At 38.2% G+C, this 17,122-nt stretch overlaps 1 protein-coding gene across 4 annotated transcripts in view; it reads left to right on the top strand.

Annotated features, from left to right (window-relative positions):
* The first annotated feature begins 4,807 nt into the window (after window positions 1-4,807).
* Window positions 4,808-17,122, top strand: part of SPAG17 (sperm associated antigen 17) — a 209,669-nt gene continuing 197,354 nt past the window's right edge. For all 4 annotated transcript variants that reach the window (XR_011438724.1, XM_001500885.5, XM_023641329.2 and 1 more), the window contains exon 1: window positions 4,808-5,034. Coding sequence is in view for 3 of the 4 variants with exons in the window: in XM_001500885.5 (XP_001500935.1) it covers window positions 4,948-5,034 (87 nt within the window). In the remaining variant the exon portion in view is untranslated. The remainder of the gene's footprint in view (window positions 5,035-17,122) is intronic.

A 17,122-nucleotide genomic window follows, 5' to 3' on the forward strand; every position in this document is an offset into this window, starting at 1 on the left:
TAACCTTGCCAATGTGAAAGAAAATTCTCCAAATAGTATAGTTTTGTTTTAGCCACTGACATATGGGAAAATTTATGTAGTAAAGTATATGCTTATAAAGTTTCAACTTATATTTAGTGGGGGAAACAATTTATTACACCAAAAAAGCATAAATGTATGACAGATGGTAAAGCTTTTTTTTTTTTTTTTTCTATTCTTGGCAGGGTCTCTTGTTAGCTGAATGGGTTTCGCTTCTTAAAACTATGAACATTGTCATTCACACCTATTTTCTGAAATTAAACAGACCGATTCTGTGATGAAACCTATAAATTTGGTTACTATACAATGTCTTCCCATTTTTTATCATAAATTATCTAGAGTACCACTTTCCCTAGAATAATGAAATAGGCAAAACAGGAAAAAAATTCTGTAATAAAACCTTTATTTTAAATTCTCTAAATCAATTTTGGAAAACCTTCTATATTTAAATTTATTTTAGTAGAACTTTACAAAGGAAACTATAAAAGATTATACTAGAAGTGCATTCTTTCATCCTCAAGCCTTTATTTTTGACTTTTAAAATGTTCAATTCCTTTAAATCATTTGCTAAATTATAATTTATGTACATAGATTTCTAGCAATGGCTCTCGTTTCATTTTCTGAAAAATGGACCAAAGTTTTCATAAGTATATGTGACATAAGGAGACTAGTTTACTGTATTACTTTAATATGCAAACCACTTATTTAAAGTAAGAAATTTATTTACTCGATAAAGAAGTAAAAGAATGTACTGTTTAAGCAGGTAGAAGGTAAGGTAAAGGGTGCGATTGGGTGGGTAAAACTAGATACAGTCTCCCGAAGGGCAGGAATTAGATCTTGGTGCCTCTCACAGTAGACAGCTTTGTGTCTTGCCTACTTGGAAGTAACAAGGTTGTTTTCTCAGGCCATTGTGGGAAGGCTGGCTACTGTTAGATTTATTAAAAGCTTGTTTTCAAATGAAAATTATCAAAAATGTTAGCAGCTGGCCCTGTGACTGAGTGGTTATGTTCACATGTTCCACTTCAGTGTCCCAGGGTTTACCAGTTCAGATCCCGGGCGAGGACCTACACACTGCTCAAGCCATGTTGTGGTGGTGTCCCACATAGAAGAACAAGAATGACTTACAACTGGGATATATAACTATGCCCAGTGGCTTTGGGGATTTTTTTTTTAAAAAAAAGGAAGACTGGCAACAGATGTTAGCTCAGGGCCAATCTTCCAGAAAAAAAAACTACTCTAAAAGGAAAAAAAAGGGTCCTGCCCAGTGGCACAGCAGTTAAGTTCACACATTCCACTTCAGTGGCCAGGGGTTCACCAGTCTGAATCCCGGCTGTGGACCTATGCACCCCTTGGCAAGCCATGCTGTGGTAGGAGTCCCACATATAAAGTAGAGGAAGATGGGCACAGATGTTAGCTCAGGGCCAGTCTTCCTTAGCAAAAAGAAAAGAATTGGCAGTGGATGTTAGCTCAGGGCTAATCTTCCTCAAAAAAAAAAAAGAAAAATGTTGGAGTAGTTAGGGTATAACTACTAAAGCTATAGAAAACCCCAATATTTCAGCAGCTTAAGAAAATAACTACTCATGTCCACTTAATAGTCCCAAGCAAATGCCTTTGGTGGAGAAAGCAGGGAGAAGTTTGGGGATAGAGAGACTTTGGAACCTCTGAGCCACAGCAATCGTTCAGAGATTGAAAGCTTTCATTGTCACCTCAATATCCAGCAAACAGGGGAAGAGCATGAATAATGCTTGGGAGACATTTTTTAAGGGATGTGCTCATGTCCCATTGGCTAGAACTCAGTCACATGTTCCCATCTAAGGATAAGGAAGGCTGAAAACTGCTGTCTTACTCTCATAGTAGGAGGAAAGAGAATTAAATGTTCCATGAACAGCTAGTCAGTTTTTGCCACAATAAATGTCACAAACATTTTATTGCTGCCAAAATTGGGTTGGACAGCTGTCACTTATAAGACATAGCTAGTGACACTTTCTCTGCAATTTTAAAATAACACAATTTTACTTTTTTCTCCTTACTCCATTTTTTCTTGTTTCTCTTTTTTATCTGCAACCTGTTTTATTAATCACCTGCCAGTAATTTGGCTGAACTGATTGTACATAGTATGGTTTATTTTATTTTATTTTTATTTTTATTTATTTTTTTGCCGAGGAAGACTGGCCCTGAGCTAACATCCATGCCTATCTTCCTCTACTTTATATGTGGGACCCCTCCCACAGCATGGCTTGCCAAGCGGTGCCATGTCTGCACCTGGGATCCGAAGCAGCTAACCCCGGGCCACCAAAGCAGAACGTGGGAACTTAACTGCTGTGCCAACGGGCTGGTCCAGTGTATGTTTTATTTTGAAATATGCATTCACATTCAAGAAGAAAGAAAATTAGTAACATAGTATGACATGCATAAACATCTAGTTAAATTTTTTATAAAACATAACTGGAAGGCCAACAAACTTTTTACAGCTTTTCTAATAAAAACGCAGGACTTTTTTCCCAGTTTAAACCTATGGGAAGAATTTTGATCAAAATTCAGAATGATGTAAGCAATGTTTGCTTATTTTCTTTGTCTGAAAGAGATTTATCTTTATAGTCAAGCCATAATCGAACAACAATTTTCATCTTATAAAGAAAATTTTACTGAAGAGCAAAATTTTGGGGAAAATTCTATCGTAATGAATCAGTGGCAGCCTAGATGGTTGCTATGGAGACCCTCAGGAAAATCTCTTTCTGGCATGATCCCTCTGGCATCACTATGCATCAGACTTTTTATTCTTACGACAAGAAAGGAGGGCTTCAAGATGCGACTTGTGACTAGACTGCATGGATCTATTTCCCCCCCAGAAGATAAAATGTACATATTGCAACAAGAAAGGAAAAGTGGAAATTTTTGTAAATTTCCTGTGAAAAGACTGTCTCTAGAAATTATACTTTCTCTTTGATATCTATATTAAAGAATAAGGGTGGGAGGAGAAACTTTCCCTTCATTGTCCAAATTATGAACAAGAGTTGAGAAGAAGCATCATCTTTAAACCCGCTCCCCAAATGAAGTAAGATAGTAGTGAGTGGATATCACCATCCCCTCACACATGGTTTCTTCCCCAAAGAAGGCAACAAGAAGGGTTCCTGCCGCCCGGTGGCGCAGCGGTTAAGTTTGCACGTTCCACTTCGACGGTCCAGGGTTCACTGGTCAGATCCCGGTGCAGACGTGGCACCGCTCGGCAAGCCATGATGTGGCAGGCATCCCACATATAAAGTAGAGGAAGATGGGCACAGATGTTAGCTCAGGGCCAGTCTTCCTCAGCAAAAAGAGGAGGATTGGCGACAGATGTTAGCTCAGGGTTAATCTTCCTCAAAAAAATAAAAAATAGGGGCCGGCTCCGTGGCCAAGTGGTTACGTTCGCGCGCTCCGCTGCGGCGGCCCGGGGTTTGGATCCTGGGTGCGGACATGGCACCGCTTGTCAGGCCACGTTGAGGCGGCGTCCCACATCCCACAACTGGAAGGGCCTGCAACTAAGATATACAACTGTGTTTGGGGAGGGGGCGGGGGGTTAGGGAGATAAAGCAGGAAAAAAAAAATGATTGGCAACAGTTGTTAGCCCAGGTGCCAATCTTTAAAAATAAATAAATAAATAAATAAATAAATAGAAATTAAAAAAAAAGGGTTAGAACACCTTCTCCCTGAGGAAGGTCACCTGGCAGGTTGTGCTGAGTGACATGAAGTTGCAGGTCACACGCATCACCTCAGCGATCCCTGGCCCATTGGGATAATGAAAGCATCTCACGTGGAGGCAAAGTGCAAGGCTGGGGGGAATAGTTAAGCACTGCATTAACCACTAAAGAGGGCAGAACACCTTTGGTCAAGCTCTGCTGGGGCACCTCAAATGTGTCTCATTGCAATAAAACATAAATAAATCTAGCCCCAATTGGGTGGCATCTCTCATTTTGGTGGTCTAAAGGAGTAGGGGTACACAGTAGTGTAGAGGTCAAGCACACTGCATTTGGGGCTCAGATAACCCTGGATTCTAACCCCGGTGCCATCAGTCATACACTGTGGGACATGGAATAAGGTGGTTGTAAGAATTAAACAACATAACTATGTAGAGGATATAATCAGGACTCAAAAACAAGAGTTGTTGTTATTAGCATTATTACTATTATTATCATCATTATTATTTGGGGGACTCTGACTAGGATATTTTAGATATTGGGGAGTGTGGGGTGGGAAAAAGACTCTACTTACCTGTGGAGGACAGCTTAAAAGAACTGGGGCTGATTAGGCAGAGAAGATTTAGAAAAACACGAATCCCGCCTACCATTATATAAAGGGTCTCTTGGAGGAGAGATTGGACTTGTTTAGTAAGGCCCTGCGAGGCAGAAGCAAGACCAAAGCAGAGGATGGAGGTAGGGGAGACAGATTCGACTTCACTAAGGGGGCATTTGGGGTAGATTAGAGCAGATGAGAATACCGGATGGGCTGTCCCTTGAGGGGCCCGCTTCTCTATTCTAGGTTACCTAGGATGGATTAAATCTTGGTGGAGAAGTCGTGGATGGGATTTTTTGAGTTTCTAGACAATGCTTTTGACCAAGGAAGGTCCAAGAAGCAGCAGAGGGTCGGAGTAAAGGAAAGTAGCCAGACCAGCTCGAGACCAGTCTCATCTTGTCTTCCTCCACTTGCACAGTTCTGCTGGAAAATCCTAAAATTTAACGAGGGAGAGTAGGAGTCCCGCGCGCGAGTTACCACGCGCTCAGAAACTTGGTTGCTATGGCGACGGAAGCGGTTTACCTAAGGATTCAAACCAGGCTTGGGGGAGGGGAACCGAATTCGTTTAGGAACTGGGCGTGGCTTCGGTTACTACGGCAGCGGGGACGCTTAGTCCTGGCCTGAGCCCAGGTAGAGACCAATGCTCCTCCCGTCCCTTGCATGGCACCCAAGAAAGAGAAAAGCGGGTCGGCGAGCGCGAATTCTAAGATATGGGAACCCTCGCTCATCGCTGCACACTTCAATCAGGTGAGCCCAGAGCCCCGTGAGTCCTCCCTGCCCCCGACCAGGCCAAAGCCGGCCAGACCCTCCAGGCAACGCCGCCAGGCTCGCCCTCTCTTCCAGACGCCACCGCTGCCCCCTCCGAAAACCGTCCTTGCTGCCGCTCTCCCAGGCCTGGTCGTTCCCCTCTTAAAACGACCCAGGGTCCCACCCGCAGGGAGTGCTTGATTAACAAATACGCGTTTAGGGAAGAGGGAAGGGGCTGCCTGGGGAGTCTGCGATTTCAAAGGGTGGACAAAGCTTTGTAGTGGGGAAGAGAGGAGGTGTCGCTCTGACGCTTCAGGATCCTCTTCAGTGAAGTGGCCCAGATGACACTCCAAAGCTGTACTGGAGTTGTCTTTATGAACTGTTCACTTCTTCCTGACATCTTATGAAGAACAGAACTCGTGTTGAATCATCTGTAGCCTAGCCCGGGGTAAGGCTTCAATAAACGCTGTGTGAAAACAGACATGGAGTGCTTAAGGTATCAACCTATGTAATACAAGTGAGCCTTCTACCGATAGGAAAGGATGACTTTCTTACACAATGCCCTCATACCACAATATCAAAGTTTTGATATATTTTGAAGGTAGTGTAGACAATCAGAGTAAGGGGTTGGCTGCTAGATTCATCCACAGGATTCCTGAAGGAACCAGGCAGTCAACCTATAACCCACCTGCCACGTGACTTCAGACTGCATAGCATCCCAAAGTTGACCAGCTCTCCCACTCCACTCACACCCACCCACCTCCAGTGAGTTGGGCAGCCCAGTAGCTCTTGTCACCTGTTTCTGGAAATCTACTTCATCGCTAAGTTCTTTCTAAGTCCGAGATAACATTTGGAAGGAGGAAGGTTGATTCTGGGAATTCCAGCCTGCCATTCCAATGTACTTTAAAAATTGGAAACAGCAGTTTTTTCATTTTAGCTGTCTGTGCACGGGACACTGGAGAGTTAGTACTTAAAGGAAAGATGCATCTGAAGTTTTCTAATTCCCTCATGGTAAATTTCCTATTTGTCCTTATTTTCCGCTATAATTTATTTTTCTCTCTGAGCAGTAATTCTGTCTGATGTGGAATTCCACCTGATGAAGAATTTCATGAAAGTAGTTAAGACACTGCTGATGCTGACATGATGTCATGGAATTTTTGGTTATCTCTATAACTTTAGGAGTGAAGGATGCCAACTCAGTAATTCCCAATTACATTCTCAAATTCTCAAAGATGTTTTTCAAAATGCTCTGTAAAAGCATCCTCTCGCTTGCTTTTCTAAGTCAGGACTAGCCAAAATAATTTTTTCTCCATTTTCTTTGGGATTATGTAGGCCAAGTTTGGGCTTGGAGTGAACATTTCTGCTTGAATTATAAACTGCTGAACAGCGAGGTTTGATGGAGGTGCTGACACTGCATTAGCTTTAGTGTTGCAAATACGAAGCTGTAATTTTCCTAGCTGAATGGAAAACCTAAAGGCATTATTTTTCCTTATGGCTTGAAAACCTGAAATAATATTCAGCTTTCTTGGTTCTGCTCAAACAATATAATTCCAATAAATCTTATATGTTAAGAGAAAGAATTTGAACTCAAAGTAATATGTAGTTTTAACTACAAAGAGTGAACTTCAGTTTGTTGGAAGACATGTTTTTTTATTGCAAGGGGAAGACAACTGCCCTCCACCTCCTCTAATTGATTTTTTCTCAGCTCTGTTTCATGTCTGATCCAAGAGGAAAATTCCCAGATTAACCCAGCAGCCCAATGCCCAGAGGCATGCCGTAACCACAATGTAATAGACTCTGAAATTGGGTTAAAGATGACTGTGGATGTGTGAATGCCCTATTTACAAGGCTTAGCAAAGTGCTTTATAGATAGGGGTGCTCAAAAATATTATTGCTTTAGTTCCCAGAGAGTTTCTTTCCTTACAGTTACTACTCATATGCAAAACTGTGCTCCAGCATGTGTGGCTGAGTATGTGTGTGCAACTGTGTGTGTTGTGTGTGTTGGGAGGTGGGAAAGAGGGAATCCCTTCCCCCTAGTCTTCCATAAGCCAGTTGTTAGAATTAACTGATTAAAGAATCCAAGTGAATAGTGGTTTTGAACTCATATTCAGATTGGGCTGCTCTGGACTTTAAAGAGAGTAGACAAGTTCAGAATTTGGTTTTAGTGCGTTTACCTTGTTTCACTATTTTGGGCTCTCTTTTCAGGCTAGAATAATTGTCAGGGTTTTGGGTACATTTTAGTTGGTTCTAAAACATAAAATGATAGCAAATAATATAAGGCAGTCTACTACTAAGCACTAAATGGTTAGAGAACAGAGGTGAGGAAGATGAGCGTGAACTGGGGTAAATGCTTTATAAAATATTTGCCTTTAGCTGGACCCTAAAGAAGGGGGAGAATTCGAGCAGGTAGAATGAAGGAGGACGATTATTTTAGGCAAGGAGACCAATATGTGCCTTAAATAAATCTGAGACATTTAAATTGAGAGAGAGAAAAATGTAAGTTAGACCACTTCTGGGTATACATTGCTCCTCAATTAATTCTGTCAAACAAATGGTTATTTACTAACTTTGCTATCCATGTAGCTAAATAGTCTATTAATATATGTGAAATATCACACATCAAATTAGATAAAAAGAAAATATTTAGGTACACTGGCAATAAGATTATAAAAATACATCTTAGTGTGGACTTCTATGTGATATAGACATTATATTTATGACTTCCAAAAGTATTAGGAAGTTAAAAATGCTTTGGTATCATAAAATTAAATATAAATTAAAATCTTTTCATGCAGTTGTCAAGACAGCCTCTATTAGCCACAGTGAAAGGAAGAGGTGTTAAGCCAAGTACTCAGTGACAGATATTTTTATTTGTATTTTTTATAGTGATAAAATATATATAACATGAAATTTACCATTTTATCCATTTTTAAGTGTACCTGAGTGTACATTAGTACATTCACATTGTTGTGCAATCATTACCACCATCCATCCATCTCTAGAACTCCATCATCTTTGCTAACTGAAACTATACCCGTTAAACAATTCCCCATGCCTTCCTCCCTGCCGGCCCCTGGCAACTACCATTCTACTTTCTGTGTCTATGAATTTGACTATGCTAGGTATCTGATGTAAAGGTAATCATACAGTATGTGTCTTCTTGTGACTAGCTTATTTCACTTAGCATAGTGTCCTTAAGGTTCGTTTATGTTTTAGCATGTATTAGAATTTCCTTGTTTTTAGGTGGAATAATATTCCATTGTATGTATAGACCACATTTTATGTATCCGTCATTCATTGACAGATGTTTGGGTTGCTTCCAACTCTTGGCTCTTGTGAATAATGCAGGTATTAACATGAGTGTACAAAAATCTGTTTGAATCCCTGCTTTCAATTTTTTTGAGTATATATCCGGAAGTGGAATTGTCAGATCATATGGTAATTCAATGTTTAATTTTTTGAGGAATTATTGTGCCATTTTCTGCAGCGGCTATACTGTTTTATATTCCTACCAGCAGTGCACAAGTGTTCCGATTTCTCCACATCCTTACCAACACTTTTAAAATTCTGGATTTTTATATATATATTTACATATAATAGCCATTCTTATAGGTGTGAAGTGGTATTTCATTATGGGTTTGATTTGCATTTCCCTAATAATTAGTGATGTTGAGCATCTTTTTATGTACCCCCTAGCCATTTGTACATCTTCTTTTGCTCATTTTTTAATCAACCAAATGTTTGTTTGTTTGTTTTAGTTGTTGAATTATAGGAGTTCTTTATGTATTCTGGATATTAATCCTTTATCAGATATATGATTTGCAAATATTTTCCCCTGTCCCATGGGTTGACTTTTCACTCTGTTGACAGTGTCGTTTGATGTACAAAATTTTTAATTTTGATGAAGTTCAGTTTATCTAATTTTTCTTTTGTTGCCTCTGCATTTGGTGTCATATCCAAGAAATCACCACCAAACTCAGTGTCATGAAGTTTTTCCCTATGTTTTCTTCTAAGAGTTTTATAGTTTTGTGTCTTATATTTAGATTCTTGGTCCATTTTTAGTTAATTTTTGTATATGGTGTGAGGTAAGGGTCCAACTTCATTCTTTTGTATGTGGATATCCAGTTTTTCCAGCACCAATTGTTGAAAAAACTGTCCTTTCTCCATTGAATGGAGAAAGGGTGGGGCAAAGGAGAGTTAAAAGTTCAATGAAATTTCCTGCTACGTTGAATGCGGCTTTTTCTTGATTGAGCATTTGCTTGGTTGCTTTAGATCTTTAGTTTCAGAGCTCCTATAAAGTTGTTTTAATCAGTCTCTCATTGTTTTTGTAATGTTTCCATCTGGGACAGAGGGCTGGAGCTTCCTAGTCTTCCATCTTGCTGATGTCACTGTCATCTAAGAGATTTATTCTTAGACAGAATTAATAAGTAATCAATTCTGATTTTTCCCTTTCTTCTAAACCTATCATATGGCAGGTGATGGGGGAAAGGGGAAATTAGAAACTTTGTTCATGACAATTTAGGAAAAATTTCCAGAATTGTTCAAATAGCATAGCCATTCCCTCTAGGATATTTGCACAAGGCCTGTTGAGTAGCATCACATGGCTTCAAAATGACTGAGCTATAATTGGAATTTTGTGTTATGGTCAGAACTTTTGTGTCAGCATTGGGGGAGAACCTCACAGTGTTATCTATGTTAAGTGATAGCATGATACCAGTATAGAGAAATTCAGAATCCAGATACAAATCCTTTATTTTTCTTTAAGATATTATGGACTTTGTCCCCAAATGTGTTCTTCAGAACTCCAGAGTTCCCCAAAATTTGTTTGGGTTGATTTAGATCCCTCGCAAGTAGAGTTTATTTTGGCATTTTGTTAATTTAATTGCTAAATGTTTTCATATTTTTAGATTATCTGAGGATGGTTCTTTCTTTTCATTTGTTCCTAGTTTAAGGTTTCATTTTTATGTATAGCAAAAAGGCAACCATAACTTGTGAGACCAACTATTGGCATTGCAATTATTTCATTTGCTTACTGTGATTCACCACAGAAAACATAAAAAAAAAGAGTTTATGGCAATCCACACACCCCTTAACCCAGTCAGCGACACTATTGCAGTTCACTGATTTCCTTTGGTAATGATGATTTCTGGTCTTTAATGACCATCTTAAGGGACTGGACACTCTAGGTGCCCTTTGCCTTACGTTTATCCTTAAGATTTTACTTCTTGATTAAGCCTTCGATTCTTTTTAAATATAAATATCTACATATTTAAAAACATTTGTAAGCATTTGCTATAATGTATTGGGGTCCTTACTGAAACTCATGAGGCTTGCTTGCGATTTCTATATTGTCATTCTCAATGCATGTTTCCTCCTTTCAAATAAATAATAATATTTGTATCAAAGACATTAATTGATGTTATATGTGGTAGTACTGTCCTTTACAATTCTCACTCAGAGCTGGAGACTCCCAGGATGTCTGGGCTAACCTGCCCCTTTTATAAAACCGAGGATCCAAGCATTTCAAGATACAGTCCAAAGACATGCAGTGATTTGGCACATGAGGGACTACATCATAGATTTTCTCACTAGTCCGTCCTTTCTTAACAGATCTATAATTTGTGATATGATGATTATAGCATTTTATATAGACCTTGCAATTTAAATAAAAATTTTACATATCTGATCTTATGTCAATCCCCCAAACAGTGTTATGAGGTAGATATTATTAGAGAAGAACAAGTTATTTAAGGAATGTCTATTGAAAACTTATTTGATTAATACTTAAATTTATGACCAAATAAATATGGAAAGAGTACTTATTTTACCTGAAACTAGACTTCATCCTTTTATCTCTCATCCTCTAACTCTCATAAGTGACATTAGAGGAGAGAAAGGCTGTAGCATTTTCTTTCTATATTCAACTTTTTGGCTTCTTTCTGAGATCATTTAAGTAGAACAAATAAAAATATTTGAGTGTCTTGATTATGAAAAAGTTATTTTCCTTTCTCCAAAAATAGTTCAGAAAAATGACTCCTTCTGCTACCTGCAAGTATGCTGCATTTCCTGGTTGTGCCTGCCAAAACTTTGCTCATCAGAGTCTCAGCTCACCTCCATCTCTCAACTTTCCAGTTTCTGTCGATGGCGCTGTAATTCTTGTAGTCACTAAAGTTCATCTGTGAGTCAGTGGTCTTGTTATTCAGTCTGCCTCCAAATCCTCTTGATTTTTTCTTTAACATTTTCTCACTTCCATCTCTTCTCCACTCTCATGCCTTCATTCTAGCCCAGGCCTGCATCTTTTGATCCTTGAAATTTTACAAGGGCCCCTTACCTCTACCCTCTATAGAATCATCTATTCCTGTTTGTCAAACCAGTGCCTAAACACTGCTCATACTGTGTTCACTCAGCACACAAACTATCAGTGACCATCTGTAATCTCAAAATCTAATCATCCTGGCTTCTTCAGCCCTCTTTAGTCTGGCCCAATCTAACTGTCACATTGAACTGCTACAGGCTGGACAGGCTCCTCACTGCAGCACAGACACACGAAGGAGGCAATAAGCTGCTGGAGAAAGCCCACCTCTAGGGCCAGGCAGACCTAGGTATTGAATCCTGATTCTGAAAGGTATAATCAGAATCAGGTTTCTTACCTTCTCTGAGCCTTGTTCTCCTTTTGTCATATGGAGATGATAATATCCACCTCAAAGTCTTGCTGTGAGGGTTAAATAATATTTATTTCATTTCATAAATACTTCTACAGCACCTGGCATCTAATAACCCTTCAGTAAATAGTTCTCTCCCTCCATCCTGCTCTTCCACTCATATTAGCCTCCTTGCTTGAAATGAACTTCCACCTTCCCTCTCCTTGTCATGCCCATTCCTTGAGGCCCTCATGAAGCCATGTCTTGCAGTAAGCTTTCCTAACTACTCTGACCCACATTTATCTTCCCTCACCTTGGCTCTAGGCTCTACCGTACAACTTTGTACTTAGTTAAAGAATGCCTTAAAGTATTTGCTATTATTTCATGTTTCATAGAGCGCAAGTATAGTGTGAGCTTGAAACCATTATACATGTAGTTTATCAAAAAGGGAAATACATTTTATTGGACTGAACTCTCAAAACAATTTTTGAGAGGCAGTGAAGGATTTTTCAACTTTTTTTAAATCTTAAACAGTAAGCTATTTCTCATGTTAATGTGTATTTAAGACTTACTGGAAATACTCATAATATGAGCTGAAGACTGACATCTGGCAGCCAGCATATTTCTGAAATTGGGTTGGTTTTTATTACTATATTTTCTGAAATATGCTTTCATTGATATTTACAAAACAAATTGCCAGTTCACACAAAGGTTGTTTTAATAAAAGCCAATGAAAACAACTGAGTTGCTAGAAAGAATGTTAAGAGGGAAATGGACTTTTCATAACCTCACATTATAATTTCTCTTTTCAGACAAAAATGTATTATTTGAATGAGTTTGGAACTAAAGGGAATTAGCATGTCAAAATATCCACCTAGATGTTATATGTGATCATTTTTATTACAAGTGAAAAATATTAAATATAAGTAAAATGTAAGTGTTGCCAATATAAGTTTGGCAACGTCCTAGGAAAATGTTAGTTAAGAAATAGTGAATGTTGACCATGTTTCAGCTCTAGCTGTAGAAACCATCATTGGCTCCCAGTTACCCACAGGATAAAATCCAAGATATTCGGCGTGGCCTTCATGGCCCTGCCTAATTTGGCCTTTTTCTGCCCATCTGTCTCTATCTCCCTCTACTCCAGTTGAATGGCCTCCATGGTATCCCCAGGAAAATACTGACTGTACCCACACAGTGTCCTGGCCTGAAGATCTCCCTACTTCCCTCCAACTCCTTCTCATTAGAATCCTCCCCTGTATCCTCCAGAAGGGACTCAAGTCACACCATTCTGCCCCTCACTGCTTTTTCTCCTTTCACTAAACAACTTAGAGTAAAATCCAAATGCTCTACCATGGCCTAAAAGATCCTGTGTGTGACCTCTGCCAACCACTCCGACTTCATCTCATGTCTCCTACGGCTCATTCTTTCACTCAGTCCATTATAACCACACTGGCCTCTTCACTGACCTTCAAATCTATCGGGAAAGACATTCCCTCCTTAGAGCCTTTGCTCTTGCTGTGCCCTCTGCCCAGAATGACTCTTCTCAAGATAGTCAAGAGTCACTCTCTCCCTCCTTCAAGATTCTCTTCAAATATCACCTTCCCTGATCACCCTATTTAACCTATACCATCATTCTCCATCCACTTACCCATTTGGTTCCTGACCTTCTACCTTACATTTATCTTGTTGTTGTCTGTTTCTCTCCACATGAGTGTAAGCTCCATGAGGGCAAGGATTTATCTTGCTCACTGATATATTGCCAACGCCTGACATATAGACAGGCTCAAATAACATTGCTGAACGGAGGAATAGCAGGTGCTCAATAATGAGAAGCTGTTAGTAATCGTAGTATTGCTATATTAATTAGAGTGGTATGAAAATTGGATAAAGTATGTGAAAGAATGTGGAGCACTATTTAGCCTGATATAATTATTTATAAGTATTGTTATTATTAGTCTTTTATATATTTCCCTAGGGATGTTACACATGTTCTTCAAACTCAATATGTTCAAAACTGGTACCATCCTATCCATTGAAGTTAGAAATGATCCTTGAACCTTCTCTCCTAATATCAAATTGGTCAGTAATTCCTATTACTTCTACCTCTCTATTTCAGAGCCTTCTTTTTCTCCTTCCATAATTTCTAACTAACACCACTACAATAGCCTTCTAACTCTCCTTCTTGCCTGCCTTTACCCAGGGTAAAAATTAAAAATGTGAGCTATCACAGCTATACGTAAATCAACACATAAATCAAAAAATTTAAAATCACCTTTTATTCTCTATATAAACTAAGCTATGTGTACCTTATAAAACCACTCGCCAGATGACATAATTTTTAGTACTTATCATTCATCACATTTTTCTAATGATTTCAGAATCATGTGTTGGCCCAGAAGTGTTGGTGCAGTCTTTGGTTGACATGGTTTCATTCCCTGAGCGTGGCCCTTGTCTGAGCTGTGAGGGGCCACGGCAAATGTACATAGGCTCTTCCCATAACTTTCCTTTTAAGTTGATAGTCATTCTGTAATTTGTAGTTCTCTGTACATAGAGCATTTCTCCTAATATCAACAGTATTGTTCATCATACTAAAAGCTTTTTCAGCCTTTGAACTTTTAATAATTATGTTGAAAAATTTTCTAGCTGTGTAATATTATCTGAGATTTTTATATATTTAATTTATTTTCAATTTCTTTCAATTAAATCATAAAACCATTTCTTGGAAAGTCATATTAAATTAGTTGGCTTAATTTCATAAATTTTTGATCACCGTAAATCTACTTTCTTTACAAACATAATGTGGCTAGCATTTAGGATTGAGTAAATTGAAAGAGGTTAATAATTCATCATACTTTTCATTTTTTGTCAAAAAATAAACCCATTTCTGTGTAATTTATTAAACAATCTAATAGTTTTTCTCCTATAATTTATGATTTATTTAGTTTTGTTTCATATTGTACTTTTTATTTCTTTGTTTCTGTATATTTTCTGCTTCTCTATCACAATTTGCTTTATTAATTTTATATGGGCAGCATATTTTTATTTCTTTCTTATAAAGCTAAAGGAAGCATTGACATTTCTGTTAGAGTATTTCATTAAAGCCAAATCCCTAAAAGTTAATTGTGCTTTCCAAATGCTTGACTACTCCCACTGCACGATTTACCTTAAAGGAACACGCAAGGCTTGGCGTGATTTCCACTCAGTGGTTGCAGTCCTAGCATTAGAGATTGCCTGTAGGGGTCCTAATATTTTTCTAATATTCAATCCCAAGCTCTGTTCAGATATATTATTTAATTATCTCTGGTGTTTATTTAATATACGATAGTAAATAGGAAATTTATCAAGAAAATATTTATATTCATTTATTTGATATACATTGTTTATTATGTCAGCTGGATATATTGAACATAGTGAGTTAGGACCAAAACAAAACTTCTGGAACTTTTTTCAAAATTGTAGGCTGAAACTCCAGACTTTCTCCACTCTATCACCACTCTGGCACTTTTTTATGTAAATATTTCTCAGAGAAACTGTTTTTCTTGGTGCCCATTGAAATGTTTGAGATCTCACAGATGCTTTCCCATCTAGCTTTACCAGATCAACAAAAAGACTTAACTACCTTCAGCATCTTGAATTTTGCATATTAGGCATTATTAAAACACTTTCACATGGAACATTTAAAGCTATGTCAATAGTGATTAAAATTTTACTGCTTTGATTTAGAGATTTTTCAAAATGTTGCTTTATCATTTCAGTAGATAAATGCCTTGCCACAGTCAAGACCACAAATCTACATTGCAATGATAAACCCATGTAGATATCATTTTTTCAAAGTTCAACTAAGTATTTCATGTTGAAAAATGTTCAATTATGTCTAACTACATAATAGATTGTGTTAAAAGTTTTTGTTTTTGTTTTTGTTTTGCTTGAGGAAGATTGTCCCTGAGCTAACATCTGTACCAATCTTCCTCTATTTTGTTTGTGGGACACCGCCACAGCATGGCTTGATAAGCAGTGTGTAGGTCCACTCCCAGGATCAGAACCCACGAACCCCAGGCTGCGGAAGTGGAGCAGGCAAACTTAATTGCTATGCCACTGGGCTGGCCCTAAAAGTTTTGATAATATGTTTCAAAGTGTTTTGCAATTACTTTATTGAAATACTTTGATAAAAAGTTTTTATTTCAAATACTTTAATGCATGAAATTGATTTATTATGTTCTTTAAATTTTCCTTCATTAATGATTGTAAAAAATTTTTATTGGAATCGTGACCTTTAACAAAATATGATAGCCACTTTGATTTAAAAAATTTGCCTGTTCAGCTTTTTTTTTTCTGGGATAGATTCAGCCTGAGCTACACCTGTTGCCAATCTTTCTCTTTTTTTTCCCCTCCCCAAAGCCCTGCTACATAGTTGTGTATCCTAGTTGCAGGTCCTTCTAGTTCTTCTATGTGAGCTGCTGCTGCAGCATGGCTACTGACAGACGAGTAGTGTGGTTCCATGCCCAGGAACTGAACCTGGGAACCAAACCTGGGCCGCCGAAGCAGAGCATGCCAAACTTTAACCACTGGGCCATCAGGGCTAGCTTGCCTGTTCAACTTTCAACAACACAACTTTTGAGCTCCATTTCCCTCCAACATTTATATCACTTGTAATAATAATTTAGTCAACGTTTATGTTGAAAAAATCAAGTTGTTTTTCATTTTAGAAATACAAAGAATTTTTAATGTTGTAATGATTTTTGTACAGTCTAGAACCCTCACATCGTGGTTGATTATCATTTTCTTCTTTGATCTCATGAAAATTCAGAATATTTACCTGTTCATATACTTAAAATAAAATTTAGAAACATATCCATACTTTGAAGTCTCTTCACTGTGGATTTCCATTTTAAATATTTATCATAAATGTATATGTTATATTAAAAACTACACACACAGAATTGGATTGCACTATAATTAAAATAAAAGTAAAAACTAAGCAAGTCAGAAGCAATAGTTTGAGGTTGAGGATGATGCTTAACTGGGCTCTTCCAGAAAGGATGTGCCACTAAAGGATGTGCATGTAGCCTTGCTGCCTACTGTGACGCAGCCCAAACCCACAGACCATACTGCAAAAGTCCCCTCCATGTCACAAGGCCAGGAAGCCCAGTTATCAATGACCATAGCAACATCTTATAATGATCAGTTTGTACTAACAAGTTTGTATTAGATTTTGTATTCTTAATTTTACCACTTACCAAAGTTACTTTTTTTCTATCTACCAACCAGCATGCATTTCAGTTCAACCACCAGGTTGGCATACCTGTGTGTGTCCAGCGACTATTGGCACCACATCCTCTTCTCCCCTCTGTGTAGCCTCTGCGTGGCCACCTGGGTTATCTTTCTATAGTACCAATATGATCATATCACTTCCTGCTTCAGTCTCGACTCTTACTATTACTTACTTG

This window comes from Equus caballus, chromosome 5 (genome assembly GCF_041296265.1).
Source record: "Equus caballus isolate H_3958 breed thoroughbred chromosome 5, TB-T2T, whole genome shotgun sequence".
Lineage (NCBI taxonomy): Eukaryota > Metazoa > Chordata > Mammalia > Perissodactyla > Equidae > Equus > Equus caballus.